Here is a 14,440-nt window from a genome sequence, read left to right as displayed (position 1 = left end):
CACATATCAAACACGTTTTACGTCAGGGTCAGAAAAGAGGACTTTGACTTGTACCAAAGTGATTTCTCTTAGCCTAAAGAGACTAACTCACACACCTGTTTGAACTTGTTTTTGGACACAACATGCACTTTCTGAGAGCTGTTTTCAGACACTGACCTATCTTTACAGTACAAAGCTAAATCTCTTCTTGAAACTGTTTGCATGGGTCCGATTTGGTTTTGTTTTTTCACAGACCTGATCTGAATTGTTTGCAGCTTTAATTCTTGTTTTTGTGTTTTAGGACTTCATTTTAGTTTTTTTTAGGTAAATACAAAGGCTGGAGGGGGAGCAGGTGGTGTCAGGTGTAACAGTTGCTTCATGCTGTCATTAGTCTTGTAAGCTGCAACTGGGTGCCTGAATTTCCCCTGGGACAAATAAAGCATCTAAGTGTCGATCTTCTACAGTCCTGATTCAATCCCCCTGTTTTTCAAACCTACCTTCACTTCAGTCAACACAGTCCTGAAGTCATTTATTGTTGTCCTTGTAAATATCTACGAAGGCATTCGCTCCATGCAGTGTTTGTGGTTGACTTGTTTTGCCTCCATGGTCGGAGGAGCTGCTGTAGACATGACTAAACCTGTCCACAGGGTGCTGCACACACAGCACGCATCATAAAGTAGCATTTCACCATAGATCAGCTATGAGTCAACAGACGAGCAGCTAACGTATGGAATCAGCTCCTCAACAGACCTGTACATCGCAGGTTAAAGAGCAGTTTGACCTGAAGGGAAGTGTTTCTGAAACGAACTGTGGGTCAGACATGAAGAGAAACAGCTTCGTTTTGGACGAGGAAACATATTTTGTTTTTTATTTAAGGCTGTCACTTTAACGCAATAATTATATCGATAACGATATATTACACCGCAAATTAATGCATCATAAAATTATCACAATTAACTCACTGGCTGCCAGTGCATCTTGAAGGATCTTTCTAGACCCAAATAATTTAGTCTCCTATGACTCTGTAAACACCAAACTACCTAAGAAGAGTGGACTCTCCTCTTACATGTCTCTCTTCCTGTTTTTCATCCAAAAACAGACAAAATGTACTTTTTTTGATCCCGTTCATCTCAGTCGCTCCATCCTTTGATCCTCTCCATGATCTCTGTTGTCTTTTATCGCCATCCTGTCGCTCTTTCTCTCGGGACTACTGCGACACATCCTTAGTTGGAGCGTTAGCCTCCTGAACTTTTCTGACTTGCAGCATCTCACTCTGTAATATGTAAAATGTACCTCTGTAATCTCACACTTCTCATATCCATGCTGATCTCTCATCCAACGAGCACAACGCTCTCTCCCACTGTAGTTTATGAGCAAGATTTTGATTGACAAGCTCCACCAAAGAAAATTTCCATCTCTCTCAGTGGTGTTTTAGAAAACCATTTTTTCAGTTTCTGTCTGGAATACTGTGTTATAGCTGCGGCCTCCTCAACAGCTACATTACTCCAGATGTGTCTGCAGTCCATCTCCAGTCTGTCTCCAGTGTGTCTCCAGTCCGTAACTGCAACGGATCAGATAGGTTTCCATTTAAGTAAGCTGTCAACTCACACTGGATCTGCACCGTTGCGGTCTGGCTGCGTGGCTGGTCCGTCATGTTGCAGGTTGTACCCAGCCATCCAAGTTTTGACGGATGCGAAGCTGTGACGCATAAATTCAGCGTAGGGAACAGCGTCCCAACATGGGACAGGACGTCGTGACCAGAAACTACCTAAAAACACCCAGTGACTTACAAAATAAAAACAGACTGTGTCAGAATCAGTTTGTATTTATCTTGACTCTTATGATAAACAGACATAATGAGCGGAGCCAGACCTGGGGCCTGTACTACGAAGCTGGATTTAGTCATCCAGGATAACTCTGCGACAACTCGCTGAACTTCACCGGATCTGCGTCATCCAGATCTGCTGTACTACGAAGCTCGTTATCAACTCGTTAAGTGAATCCGGCTGGGATCTGTGCGCGCACACATAAAATGGGGGTGCTTAGTGGCCCCGGAGCATTTTCCACAATGGAGAAGAGAGGAGCCTACTTTACAGAGGAGGAGAAGCAGTTAATCCTGCAAAAATATGAGGAGTACTGCAGTATAATCCAGGCCAGGAGAAACAAGACTGTGGTCGCGAGAAGCCGGAGGGATTGCTGGCAAAAAATCGCCGACTCTGTGAATGCGTAAATTTCCTAAATGCTGATATTAATAGACCTATCTCATCATGTGACGACACGGGCAGTCAGGTCCTTATTCATTCATGTTGTCAGTCAGTGTGTGTGTGATCAGCATCATATCCAACCTCATAATTACAAAGAGTCCACTTTCCTACAAATCCCAAGGAAAACGCTCATTATAGGCAGTTTGTATTGCAGATGCAATAGCAGTGGGGAAAAAAGGACGTGGGAGCAAATAAAAATAAATATAAAAACATCCTTCAAAGTGGTCAGTATGAAAGATTCCATTTGCACACATTTCTACTTTTCCCTGACAATGTCTCAGTTATGATGATCAGTAAGATATTGTTTGTTCACAGCCCATAAGAAAAATGTTGACAGAAAAGACAGGGGGCGGTCCCGCACGGGAGGACTTCACTCCAGCTGAGCAAATTGGTGACTGATTGGTCTTTTATGACCGCCCAAGAGAACGGATTGGTCAGTGGGCGGTCTGTCACACCCCGTGAGCTCTTATCCTGGAACTTAACCTGCTCCAGACCAGGTTTGGCGTTCAGCATCAGTTACCGGGGCAACATGTCAGGGTAAAAAGAGATACACATTCGTAGTACTGAAAACCTGAAACTTATCCTGGAAGTTATCTCTCTAAGAGCTAATCCAGCTTCGTAGTACAGGCCCCAGGAGCCAACAGGTTTGAGGTTTTACAGCCCAACATGAATGGAGACTGATCAATGGGGTGGGAGCAGGAACTCCTCGGTCTGTGACTCCGGCTGTCTGTCAACACTGCTTGTCGGGCTGAACACACAGCCGGTGTGAGTTAACAAACGCAGTCAACATGCAACAGAATGGAGTTGAACTGCAGACAGGGCTCCCGTTCCACAAACTCCCTTCCCTCTGATTGGCCAGCCTTCTGGAGGACTGTCGAGTGCAGAGCTATGGGCAGACCTTAGTGTTTGAGGTCCGCCCCTACAACATGTCATGAACCAGTAAGGAGATCTTTACACGATGACATCATCATTTCAGAAATCCTCTAAGATCTTTTCACCAAACGTTGAAAGTAATCCCTGCTCTTCAATGTGTTTAATACAGGTGTTTCTTGAGCTGGTCAAGCTGATGTCAGGGGTGCCTCACACTGGCAGGTTTAAACATGTGCACCCTGAGGGGGAAAACGCTGTGCCTCTTTCATTCTATCTCTCCATGTTCCTTGAGTCGGAGACAGTGTTGGGACACTGTGTCTCTGTCCTGCCAGCGGTGACGAGTCCCTGTCATGTTTATTTGAGCTCCAAAGTTTAGTATAGTGTGTCATTTGCAAAAGCACAGTGTGTTCCTGTGTAGCGGCTCTGGGGAGGCCAGGGTCAGACTTTAGAAGAAGCTGTCAAACCTGAGCTATGTTAATCCACAGCAGAGTGTGCACTAAGCCTGGGCCGGGCTGCAGCCCTCCATCTGCCCCTGCATTATAACAGGAAGACATATGGCTTCTCAAACTGCCCCCACCACCAGAATCCCTAACCCCGCCACCTTTTCTTCATCCTGTTACTACCTGGAGGTTTAAAGCCTGACTTCTGGGAGTTGAGCAGAAATCCTCTTCACATGACATGGAGGGCACAGAGGAACTAAACCCACCTTGAAACAGACATTCTACCTCAAAGATTTCCCTTTTGTCCCTCTCTAATGAACCTGAAATTGCTCTTCAGTTGTGTTTCCAGAGTAAATATTGACCTCAGAGAGAGTGTAGGTCTGTGTACTTCCAGACTCTCTCAGCAAACACAGCAGGTTAGCGCCAGTACTTGGCAGAGAGGTGTCAACTTGCTAAAGCCTCATTTCCCTCTGCCCCCTGAAGGTCTCCCATTCTTCACTTTGCTGGTCAAACCTCTGAAAGTTTTTGAAGCTACGTTGTTACGAACCAAGGATGGGAAAGAAAAATTAGCTGGACCATCAAAAGGGAACTTTTTTCCGCTTCAACAGGGAATAAAAGTGACAGATACACTAAAAAAGTGCTCCAAGGTGAAGACAAAGCCCTTTTTCACCCCAAGACATCACAAGAAGCTGCTGTTGAACATTTTGGTGATTTGTTTATTTTTGTGACTCATTTAGAGAGAAGAGGAGCTGTGCTTTGGCAACAGCCTGATTGGAAGGTGCTGTGAGGACCATTGCTGTAGTTGGTTCCAGTGACACCTGTGGCTGGAACCAGTAGTGTTGAAGACCCACATGTGCTCAGAATCACAAACTGTTTAACCCATGTTTAGCCCATGATTACCAGTCTATCTTTCTTCTGCTCTTCTGTCCTTTTCCTGTCTGACAGTGCTGCCCCAGTGTCCACCACATAAATCACAGGAATCCCTTCAATCAGAGAAAAACACAGGTCTCTCTTTTCACTTGGTCCACTCACTTCTCTCTGCTAAACTTTGGCAGCCAGTATTGTACCATCAGAGCCACTTTTGGTCTACGTGCTATAAATGGATTCATGTTGTCTTGGGAACCACAGATACTTAGAAACATCATTCAGAAATACCTGATTTTGGTGCTGATGATCTCATTTTAAATCTTGGATTATATAAAAGGTGAATATATTTATAATAATAATAATAATAACAATAATAATAAAAATACATTTTATTTATCAAGCACTTTTAAAGATACTCAAAGATGCTTTACACAGGTTAATAATAAAGAAGCATATAAAAAAAACACAGAAAATAAAACAGGAATTTAAAAGCAGCAAGATAAAAACAACCAAGTAAATTCAGAGACAATCAAACAATAAAAGCATTTTTAAAAAGGTGGGTTTTGATGAGTATTTTGAAAGTGGAGGGGCTGGGATAGGTATGGATTTTTAGTGGTAAAGCATTCACGAGGGTGGGGGCAGCAACAGAGAAAGCTCTGTACTCCCCAAGTTCCTATATAAATATGTAAATAGTAATAAATTTTTCTTTTCTATATTTGTTACATTTCTTTATATTTCTTCAAATTTCTAATTTTATGATCTATTATCATATTCTATTTTTATTGTTATTGCATTACTGCACATTTTTTTGTGAGCTGCTGTGACAAAAAATAAATGATATTCTATTCTGTTCTATTCTATTCTAAATATATATGAAAGTAAGACTACTTCAAGATCACTTGTTAAGTCCTCATAGGGCCTTCAATAATGTCCACGATCCTTATTTCAGAGTAGGGATGTTATGATATGAAAATTTCATATCATGGTTATTGTGACTAAAATTATCGCAGTTATCAATATTATTGCAGTATTGTTATAATGTTCACAAAATGTTCAAAAAGTACTTAAATACACTTAAATCATTTAACAACAGTTTTATTTAGCAACATAATATAAAGTAAAGAACAACACAATCAAATGAAAAGGCATCATGTCCTTTGCATTAAAATATGAGAGGGCTGCAGTGAAGTCTTTGGCAAATTTTAATGTAGGTGCATAAGCAGCCTGCTTCTGAAATGCCTGCTGTATGGTTTGTGTCACTGTTGAGGATGTAGAAGATGTTGCGTCACTTGGTCTGCTTGCTGAATGTCCACTCTATAAGTAAAGGACAACAAATAATTTCATACTATATATTAGTGAATTGGATCATTTGGCTCTGCTTAATGAGAAGGATGGTTGAATAGTGCATCACTTGACAGCATTTTATATATAAGAAATATGTTAAAAATAAAGTATGATCATATTCACTTCAACAGTTCATTTCTGCTGGAAATGCCTCACTTGACACAGATAATGCAGTATTATTACAAATACTGACCCGACACTGTTTACTGTTATTATTTTATATGATTATTTTTTTATCATCACACACACACACACACACACACACACACACACACACACACACACACACACACACACACACACACACACACACACACACACACACACACACACACACACACACACACACACACACAGCGTACATAGTGGAAACATCACACTGCTTGCTGTATGTGTCGAGTGCAGGGAGACCTGCAGACACTTCTGGCATACTTCATTATTCCACATGTTTTAATGAGTAATATAAGGAACTCTTTAAATGTTTGTGTCCTTTAATAAAGAACTTAATAAACTTTAGACTGACAAACCGTGACATTTTCAGCTAAAAGTTAACTTACCTTACACTCACTGTAAAGTTGTGTGTGATGGTCACAGAGATGAGTCACAAGATTTGATGTGTTTCCTCCCTTTGCTCGGACTTTCTTTTTGCATTTTCCACAGACAGGGTGACCATCTTTGATCAGTTTTCCTTCATCCTTATAAAAACCAAAATAAGTCCAGACTTTGGACTTTGTCCTTTTTGAAGGGGTAAAAATCTCTGCTGCACTCTCCGTCCGGCCACCCTCTGCCATTCATCTGCATGCAAAAGCCAAACAACGCTAGATGTGCATGCGCTGTCCCTCACACACAGGGAACAGAATTGACGCATAGCTCCGTCTGTTTCAGGCAATAACAAGCATCACTGTGAGTTATTGACAAAGGAAGGTCATTAAACACGGTATTTTGGTGATTTAAAAAGGAAACGTTAATGATTACCATTGGGAATTTTACCACTGTTTACCATTTTTCCGGTAACCGTTACATCCTTGTTTCAGAGTTTCAAAGTTTCACTTGAAAAGTTTGAAGGCCCTGTCTCCAGAATTGAAGCTAGTGTGTCTTAATAACAGCTATCAAAAGATAACTATGATTGTTAAATTACTTTACTCATAGAGTAAAAGAAAAAAAATCTTTAATTTGGGTAAGAAAAATGTGCTTTTAAAGCTTCTTAAATATGAAAAATGTCTATATACTACACACTGGGCAAATATCCCTGTTTACTGGCAAACTATTTTACACATCACAAGAAATTCTGGTGCAATTTTATCTTTTAATAGGAAAGACGGGGTAAAGTTGTAACACTTTGCTTCAGTGTCTCCAACTCCCTTAATTTTTGAGTCAGAGTAGTAATGTAACTGTAAAGTAATGAGTAACTATAACTAGTGGTGCACCTATCACCAATCTCTAAAATGCATGACCTGCGATGCAGATTTTCATTATTTATAACTGACAGCATATACTGGCAACGTTCCAAACTTATTTTATTGAAAATCATTTAACAACACCTGTGAAACAATGACAATCTTTATGTTTTAGCTTAAACAACCAAAAGAGTGTCCTGAGTTTTAGGTCAGAACAATGGCTGGCTGTCAGACCTTCCTGGAGGTTTATAAGATCAGTTTCATATGTAAGGATAGGCTGATCACCAATCACCAATCACTGATCACCAATCACTGATCACCAATCACTGATCACCGATCACTGATCACCAATCACTGATCACCAATCACTGATCCCCCAAAATAAGGAAATCGGCACAGATTGATCGGTGCTTGTCTAACTATAACTAATTCCTTTTTGAAAGTAATATTTTCACCATTGGTCAAAGTTGAAGAGGTGACTCTTCCTCATTGCTCATGAAGAAAAGAGTTTGTTGTGTTGAGTTTCTGTGTATCCTCAGCAGACTCACCGGACTGCGGGTGGCAGTAGTTGGTGTGGTTGTGGCACTGGCAGGGCCGGCAGCCCGTGCTGCTGAAGTGGAAGAAACCGGGGTGGCATTCATCACACTTGGGTCCATACACTCCTGTCTTGCACACGCATATCCCTGAGCTGAAAGGGTCAGAGCAGAGAACAAACCCAGTCACGTAGAGGAAAAAGCCCAACACAGAAGCATTTCATCCCACACCACAACAAGCCGCAGAAATGGAGGAGGAGCAGTGGGTTCGCTTTTTGGATTGCAGACATGACAGCTGATGTCCACACTCCACTTCCTGCAGGTTCACCCATCTATCCATCTGCTTTCTACAAATCAATTCCAAGTTTGGAACCAAGCTGCGACTCCATGAGCATGCTTAGCGCCCCCCTCCCCAAACATATTTTTCCTCACTGCAGTATTTTATGGGCTGTAACATGACAGAAATGAAAGACACTCCCTGCACACATGAAGGCTGGTTGTCTTCTTCTTTCAAGGATCCAATCAGTCATCCCAATGAGTGGGTGACTCCTCTAGCTTCATGATGATCAATACACCTTTCCAATGAACACCAGTCATTCACGTTCCTGCTGGTTAGACCACAGCTGATGGCTGCCTGATTTTACATTCTGAGCTTGGTTTCAGTGCAGAGCTTTCCTTAGACAAGTGAAGACTGAGGGTGGACACTGGAATTTGATTATTATGGCCACTCTTAACACCACTCTAATGTGAAGAGACAATCTGAGCAGTTTCCACACTTTGGGGATTACACCAGATGAAATGGAAAGGTCAAAGATGAGAGTTATTTGCTCAGTAATCAGAGGAGTCGAGAGATGGAGACACAGAGGATCCACTTTGTCTTCACCTGTAAATTTCTTAGGATGTGTGGTTTGAAGAGCCTTTAATAGGCTGAACAGCTTTCATGCCCTACCAAGGCTTTAGAGACAAAACACGTCAACATAGCCTCATCTTGGCTCTCTATGTTTAATATAACACGTTATGATTGCTCCAGTGAACGCTTCAGCAAAGATAAATCCAGTTACATCTGAGCCCCGGGCACTAATACACACATGATTTATTTCTCTTTGTTCGTGTGTTTTTCCCAGGCTCAGGCTCTTCTCCCTCCATCTACAGCCGGCTGTTAAAAATAGGAGGTGAATGTTTCTGCAAATACAAGAACAGAGTGAGGGGTGTGATAAGGTATCTAGTTGTTAGATCTACTTAGAGAAGTCCTGCTCCTGCTAAAATCAAGATAACATCTGAGGAAAGATAAACACTAGGTCAAACTGGATCAGCCCCCAGAGCCCCACAACGGGCTGTGAAACATAATCTGGGGACAATATCTTCAAAACAATTGAAGTAAATCAAGAGTGACTGGGAGCACTTCCCTCTGAGTGTGTGCGTGGGTCTCCATACAAGCAGGGCTTTGTTAAAACAACTGCACTTAATGCAAATGAAGAGGCCCATGGCGATGCTCAGCGGGGTGTGGGCACTGCTGACGACCAGGCTGAGAGGCCAACAGCCTTCATTTTCTGGCCCAACACACACAGACAGACAGACACACACACACACACACACACACACACACACACACACACACACACACACACACACACACACACACACACATATATATTACAAACAATAGCTGAAATTATTCACATGATGCATCGTGACCCTGATGCAACGAAATGAGAGTGATGATGTCCAACTGTCACACAGACACAGAGCAAAATCTTCAGTGACTTAAGCCGTGTTTCCACCAAGAAGTCCGGGTCGGTTTGTCTGGGTACGGTGCGCTTTTAGCGGCGTTTCCACTGACTCATCCCGGGATGGATCCCTAAAAACCGAGACGAGCCGTCCCACTATATTGGGACCCTTTCGTTTGGGTGCCAGACTGAACCAATCCGCTCTCGGGAGGTGGAGCAACACACTGCAGATGGTTGATTGGTCAAAAGAATCGTCACTTACCCTGACAGCAGCTGCATTTCTCCTGGCGGCACACAGACTTCTCTGAAACGAAGCTTGATTGCCCTTTGTAACAGAGAGTTACATGAAAATCACAGAGAGGACGAAATGCTGCATGTCTTCCATCCGTGCTCTTTGTTTACTGTTGCGTTTTCTTCTTTGTTGGATTTAATAGCGGGGTAAGCTGCTACGGCGTCGTGCTATTGTTTACCAGCTGCTGCGTCCAGAATCCGGCTTACCCCCCGCCCACCACGAGAGGGCATAGTTTGCTGTGGAAACGCAAACGGGATCAGACTTAACTGTCCCAAACCGTCCCATACCGTACTGAACCGACCCGGACTGCTTGGTGGAAATGCAGCTTTAGTGAAGAGTTCCACTTTAAAATCATCATTAGAATAGAATAGAATAGAATAGAATAGAATAGAAAATACTTTATTTATCCCCCAGGGGGAAATTCAGGAGTCACCGCAGCATTTAAGAAAACAAAAGTAAGAAAGAGTATAGAAAGTGCAAAAAGGTCCATAAGAAATTAGATGACGACATCCCGTCCACCACTCGTCCACCACTCTCCAGCCCAGCCAGTCTCCACCTCCACAGGGTCCAGGACTGAGCCTCCCCAGCAGTCTGTTCAGTCTCTGTCTCCTGGATCCTGTCTGCCCACAGCAGGCGAAGCTCCTCCAATGTGGGGCCGGCGTCCGATGTCAGCTCCGTCAGGCACGTCCGTGAACAGCACGATACTGCTGGGTTAGCACGGCTAGCTCGTCCATCCCCCGGAGCTAGATCCCACGTTCCCAACAATGATGGATGGAAGGACAGGTCCACGTCGTCACCTCCCAGCTCATATCCGAGAACCAGCACGTCGTCCTCACCTCGAGGGAAATCATCGAGCCCTACACTAGTTAGCATTGACATGCTACAGGCTGCTAACAGCTAATTTCGCATGTAAACAATGCAGCCATGGTTGCATGTAGGATCTCCAGACAAACACAGGAGAAAAGTAGTTAAAAAATATCGCTGAAGCCATAAAAAGTTTGGTGTCCGTGACCAACAATGAACCATACAAAGTGATGATCCACTCCAAATACAAAGATGACGAAAAAGAGACGAAAAAAAATTACGGACAAAGACGAGAGAGCTGCTGCCACAGGCAGCTACTTGGGCAGCGCCTTATGGGAATAGTGTTCAGTTCTGTGCAGCGTGCAGAGGACTCACTCCAGCATGTCCTCACTCACTCCCTCCTTTTCTTTGACAGAATATAAACACTGATAGAAACAGCTACTTTAGCATCACAACACATGAATTAACCCAATCACCCTGGCTCTGTACAAAAACAATACAGGCTAGGGGAAGCAAAAGAAAGAGAAGATCCAAGTCTTATGCATTCTACATGATTACCACCACACAGAATAGAGCAACACCAAGAATACTGAGTTGGCATGTGTCCTTTTTGGTATAGGGGTATTGTGCTTTTTTGGCCTTTATACTGCCTCACAGGTACTCCTGTGGAAGCTTTGCATGATTTTCATTAGAAAAAAAAAACTTTTTTTTTTCCTCTCTGGAGTTTTAAAAATCCCTAATTTTCGCCTCTGTTTGAAACGCTTCCTTTTAGCTGCTGTCCCTTTGAGACTCCCACTACACAAACCCCCTCCCCTCTGACTGGTCAGCCTTCTGGAGGCCTGTCAGGGACAAGGCTATGGTAGGACCTTAGTGTTTGAGGCTTGCCCCTCAGACATGTCATGAGCCAGTTAGGAGGTAAAGAGGTGACATTTAATGTTAACTTGTTGATAAAAATGTATCATTTGATGGAAGTTTTGATAAGAGAGACCAGGAAATCAGTTTCTCTGGAACATTTTGTGACAAGAAAAAATCTTAATGGTTGTTTTATGTGAATCGTTTCATTTTCATCACTTAATGAAATTCATTTTAAACTACAGCTCCTAAGAGGAATTTTTGGTTTTGGCTTTGGCACTTCCTGTGGACAAATACTGAATAAAAGCATCAAACAATGCCTCAGAGACATGGCCAGTCTTGTTTCTGTTGCTGGTGTTTGCATCTATGGGTCACACAGATGCCCCTACATGAATTTCAAAGAGTCTCATAACTGTTTGTAAATGCCATACAGGAGTTTGAACTCCAAAACATCATCCAAAAAGACAACAAAGGTGGTTTTTAAAGTTTGTCTAAATTTTTAAAGTCACTGTTTTTCTTTCTCTCCAAGATGTTTCATTTCAAATGATGCAACCTCTCTTATAAAGCAGAAACTCAATCTGCAGCATCAGAGGATTTGATAACTAATGTCCCTTCAGTAGTCCATCAGTCTGACTTAAAGATAAGTCAGTGGGTATTTCCATTGACCTGCTTGGAAGAGCATGCATGACAAACCCCTCCAGCAGTAATACAGCATTACTCTGATTAAGGAGGCTGGTCTACAAGCACATGGAAGAACAGATGGTGAGAAAATGGACCTCAGTGAAGTTAAAGCCTCATAAATGAGGCTGCAGAAAGGGAACCTGTTCATGTTCATCGTTGTGAAGCACATCACTTATCTTAACATATAAGCTGTGATGAGACATGTTGTAGAACTTTGGTGTTTCAGCACAAAGACAGTGTTACTGTTCTTTGATGAGCAGATGGAGCTCACAGAGAGAGGCTGTGAGCAAACCTGCACTGAGTAGGAGGGATTTTCAATAACTTTCATTGACAAGCCCTGTCTCATTACAGACGAGCAGTGATGTGATGAAAAGAGCTTCTTCTGGGAGAGGCCTTCGCCCTTTTTGTCCTTGTTGAGAGACTGAAAAGAAATGTCTCTTAAATTTGGTGGACCTACAGGCCATACTTGCATTGAAGCACTCACTAATTGAAACAATTATGCCTCCATACAAATGTAATGCAAATATCCATAACAACTACCAAGCAGAATCTGTTTTTTCCTTGCACCATCTCCCCCCTTCATCACCAAACAAAGGGCACACGCCCCTTGTGCTGACCTCCATTGACAGCTCGTGAGAAAGGAAACAAAGTACCACGTGTGCCAGACAATAGATGCTAAACACACCGCCTGGCACAGCTGAATCCTGTTTGACCATCCAAAAACTGGCATGAATGAAGGTTTCATTCAGACCTACTGATGGCCATGCTATCATTGTCCTGGATACATGACTTTTCTGGAACATGCTGGTACTGGTTCTAACATAGCAGCATTGAACACCCTCAGTCACACTATGGGCAATGTGGACAAACTATTAAAGAGAGGGTAATCTGCTCTCCTATATTTCAAAAACAGATAGAAAGTAACTAAATCAATGCAGATTTTCAAACCTCTACACATTCACATGTTGTAGAAATCCCCTATCAAAATGAATGCCATGAAATCAACATCAACAAGTTGTCCCAAGGGCTTGCTGAAATATTGAGGTTAGAGGGATCTCCAGACAGGATCATGACATGTTGGAAGGGTGGGCCTCAAACACCAAGGTCTGCCTTGGTGACCAATCAGAGGGAAGGGGGATGTGGAGCAGGGTGCCTTAAGGACCGTTTATACAACAACGGATTTAGGGTGAAATGCAAGAGTTTTGTTGCGTTTCAGCCTCGCGCTTAAATAGAAACAGCGTTTTAGCCGACCTAAAACGTAAACTTTTGAAAACAGCCTCCAGAGTGGGATTTTTCTGAAACGCTGCCAACACCTTTGCTGTGTAAACAGTAAGCCGGCATTTTCAGTGGAAACGCTGACGTCTCACTCCGCTTCGCATGAGCACATACAACAGGACAACTGTACTGTTGTTACGATCATCACAAACTACCGTGCTGTGTTTGTGCTGCTCAATCTGTGACTGTCTTAAAAAAATGAGCATCTGTTGCTCCACTTCTGCTCTTAGCATTCACCAAAACACCAGATGATCGGCTCAACTCTACTTCAGTGGAGATCTACCAAAAGCTGCTTCTGGAAAAGACAGTTATAGCGCCAACTACAGGCCTGGCATGCCTACCACAGTTTTTTCTGTCCCTGGGCGTTTCTGTGTAAATGCATATTTTTTTTCACTGCATTTTAGGGTTTTCAGATGAAGTGGCGTGTAAACAAGGCCTTTAAGAGAAAGCAGCTAAAGATGAAGTGCTTCAGACCTCTAGAAATATATTTCTCCATACTTCTATACAGAAATAGAGAAAAATTAGGGACGTTTTGATCTGTAAATCATGGGGGCACCAGAGGGAAGAATAAAGACTAGAAAAGCACTACGCCCTCTCTTTAAGGTATGGACACACCAACGTTTTCAACATGCATTGGCTGTTAGCTCCAGAACTGAGGGAATAGAGTATTGCTCTGAAGGTCAAAGCTCTAAAAATGTATTTTGTGGATTTATGAAAAATTAATGCCCATAAACGATGTAAATACACGATTGTTATCTCCAGTTGATTTTCTTGCATCTGCATTAGTTTAAACCTGACATAGCATGAGGAGAGAGTTCTGTCAGGAACACTCTCATAATAGATTTGGACCAAGTACTGCCAAATGCAAACACAGCCATTCTTGGTGCTATGGGCTCTGCTTTTTGAAGAGCTCCCTGGGTTAGCCGAGCAGTCTGCATTGTTTCCCCAGGACGTGTAATTACAAGAGAGAGGATGGTACAACACCCTATCCTAAGGAAGAGCTGTGATTGGTTAAGTGGGGTTGGTAAAAAAGAAGTCAAACATCAGCATGTCAGCTGATTACAGCTGGGTATAAGGCCCCGTTTACACGGAGACTCCCGCAACGATTCTTCCTT

At 42.7% G+C, this 14,440-nt stretch overlaps 1 protein-coding gene across 1 annotated transcript in view; it reads right to left on the bottom strand.

The window, feature by feature from the left end:
* The window catches only part of LOC141790902 (multiple epidermal growth factor-like domains protein 9), a 76,007-nt gene that overhangs the window by 30,521 nt on the left and 31,046 nt on the right, over nucleotides 1-14,440 (bottom strand). The window contains exon 3 of the mRNA XM_074671055.1: nucleotides 7,710-7,849. Coding sequence (XP_074527156.1) covers nucleotides 7,710-7,849 — 140 coding nt within the window. The remainder of the gene's footprint in view (nucleotides 1-7,709; nucleotides 7,850-14,440) is intronic.

The sequence above is a fragment of the Halichoeres trimaculatus genome, unplaced genomic scaffold, assembly GCF_033239565.1.
Source record: "Halichoeres trimaculatus isolate MK-OKI-2021-1 unplaced genomic scaffold, fHalTri1.1 fHalTri1_scaffold_5, whole genome shotgun sequence".
NCBI lineage: Eukaryota > Metazoa > Chordata > Actinopteri > Labriformes > Labridae > Halichoeres > Halichoeres trimaculatus.
Note: the sequence above shows the minus strand (reverse complement) of the source record. Positions and strands in the feature narration are given on the sequence as shown.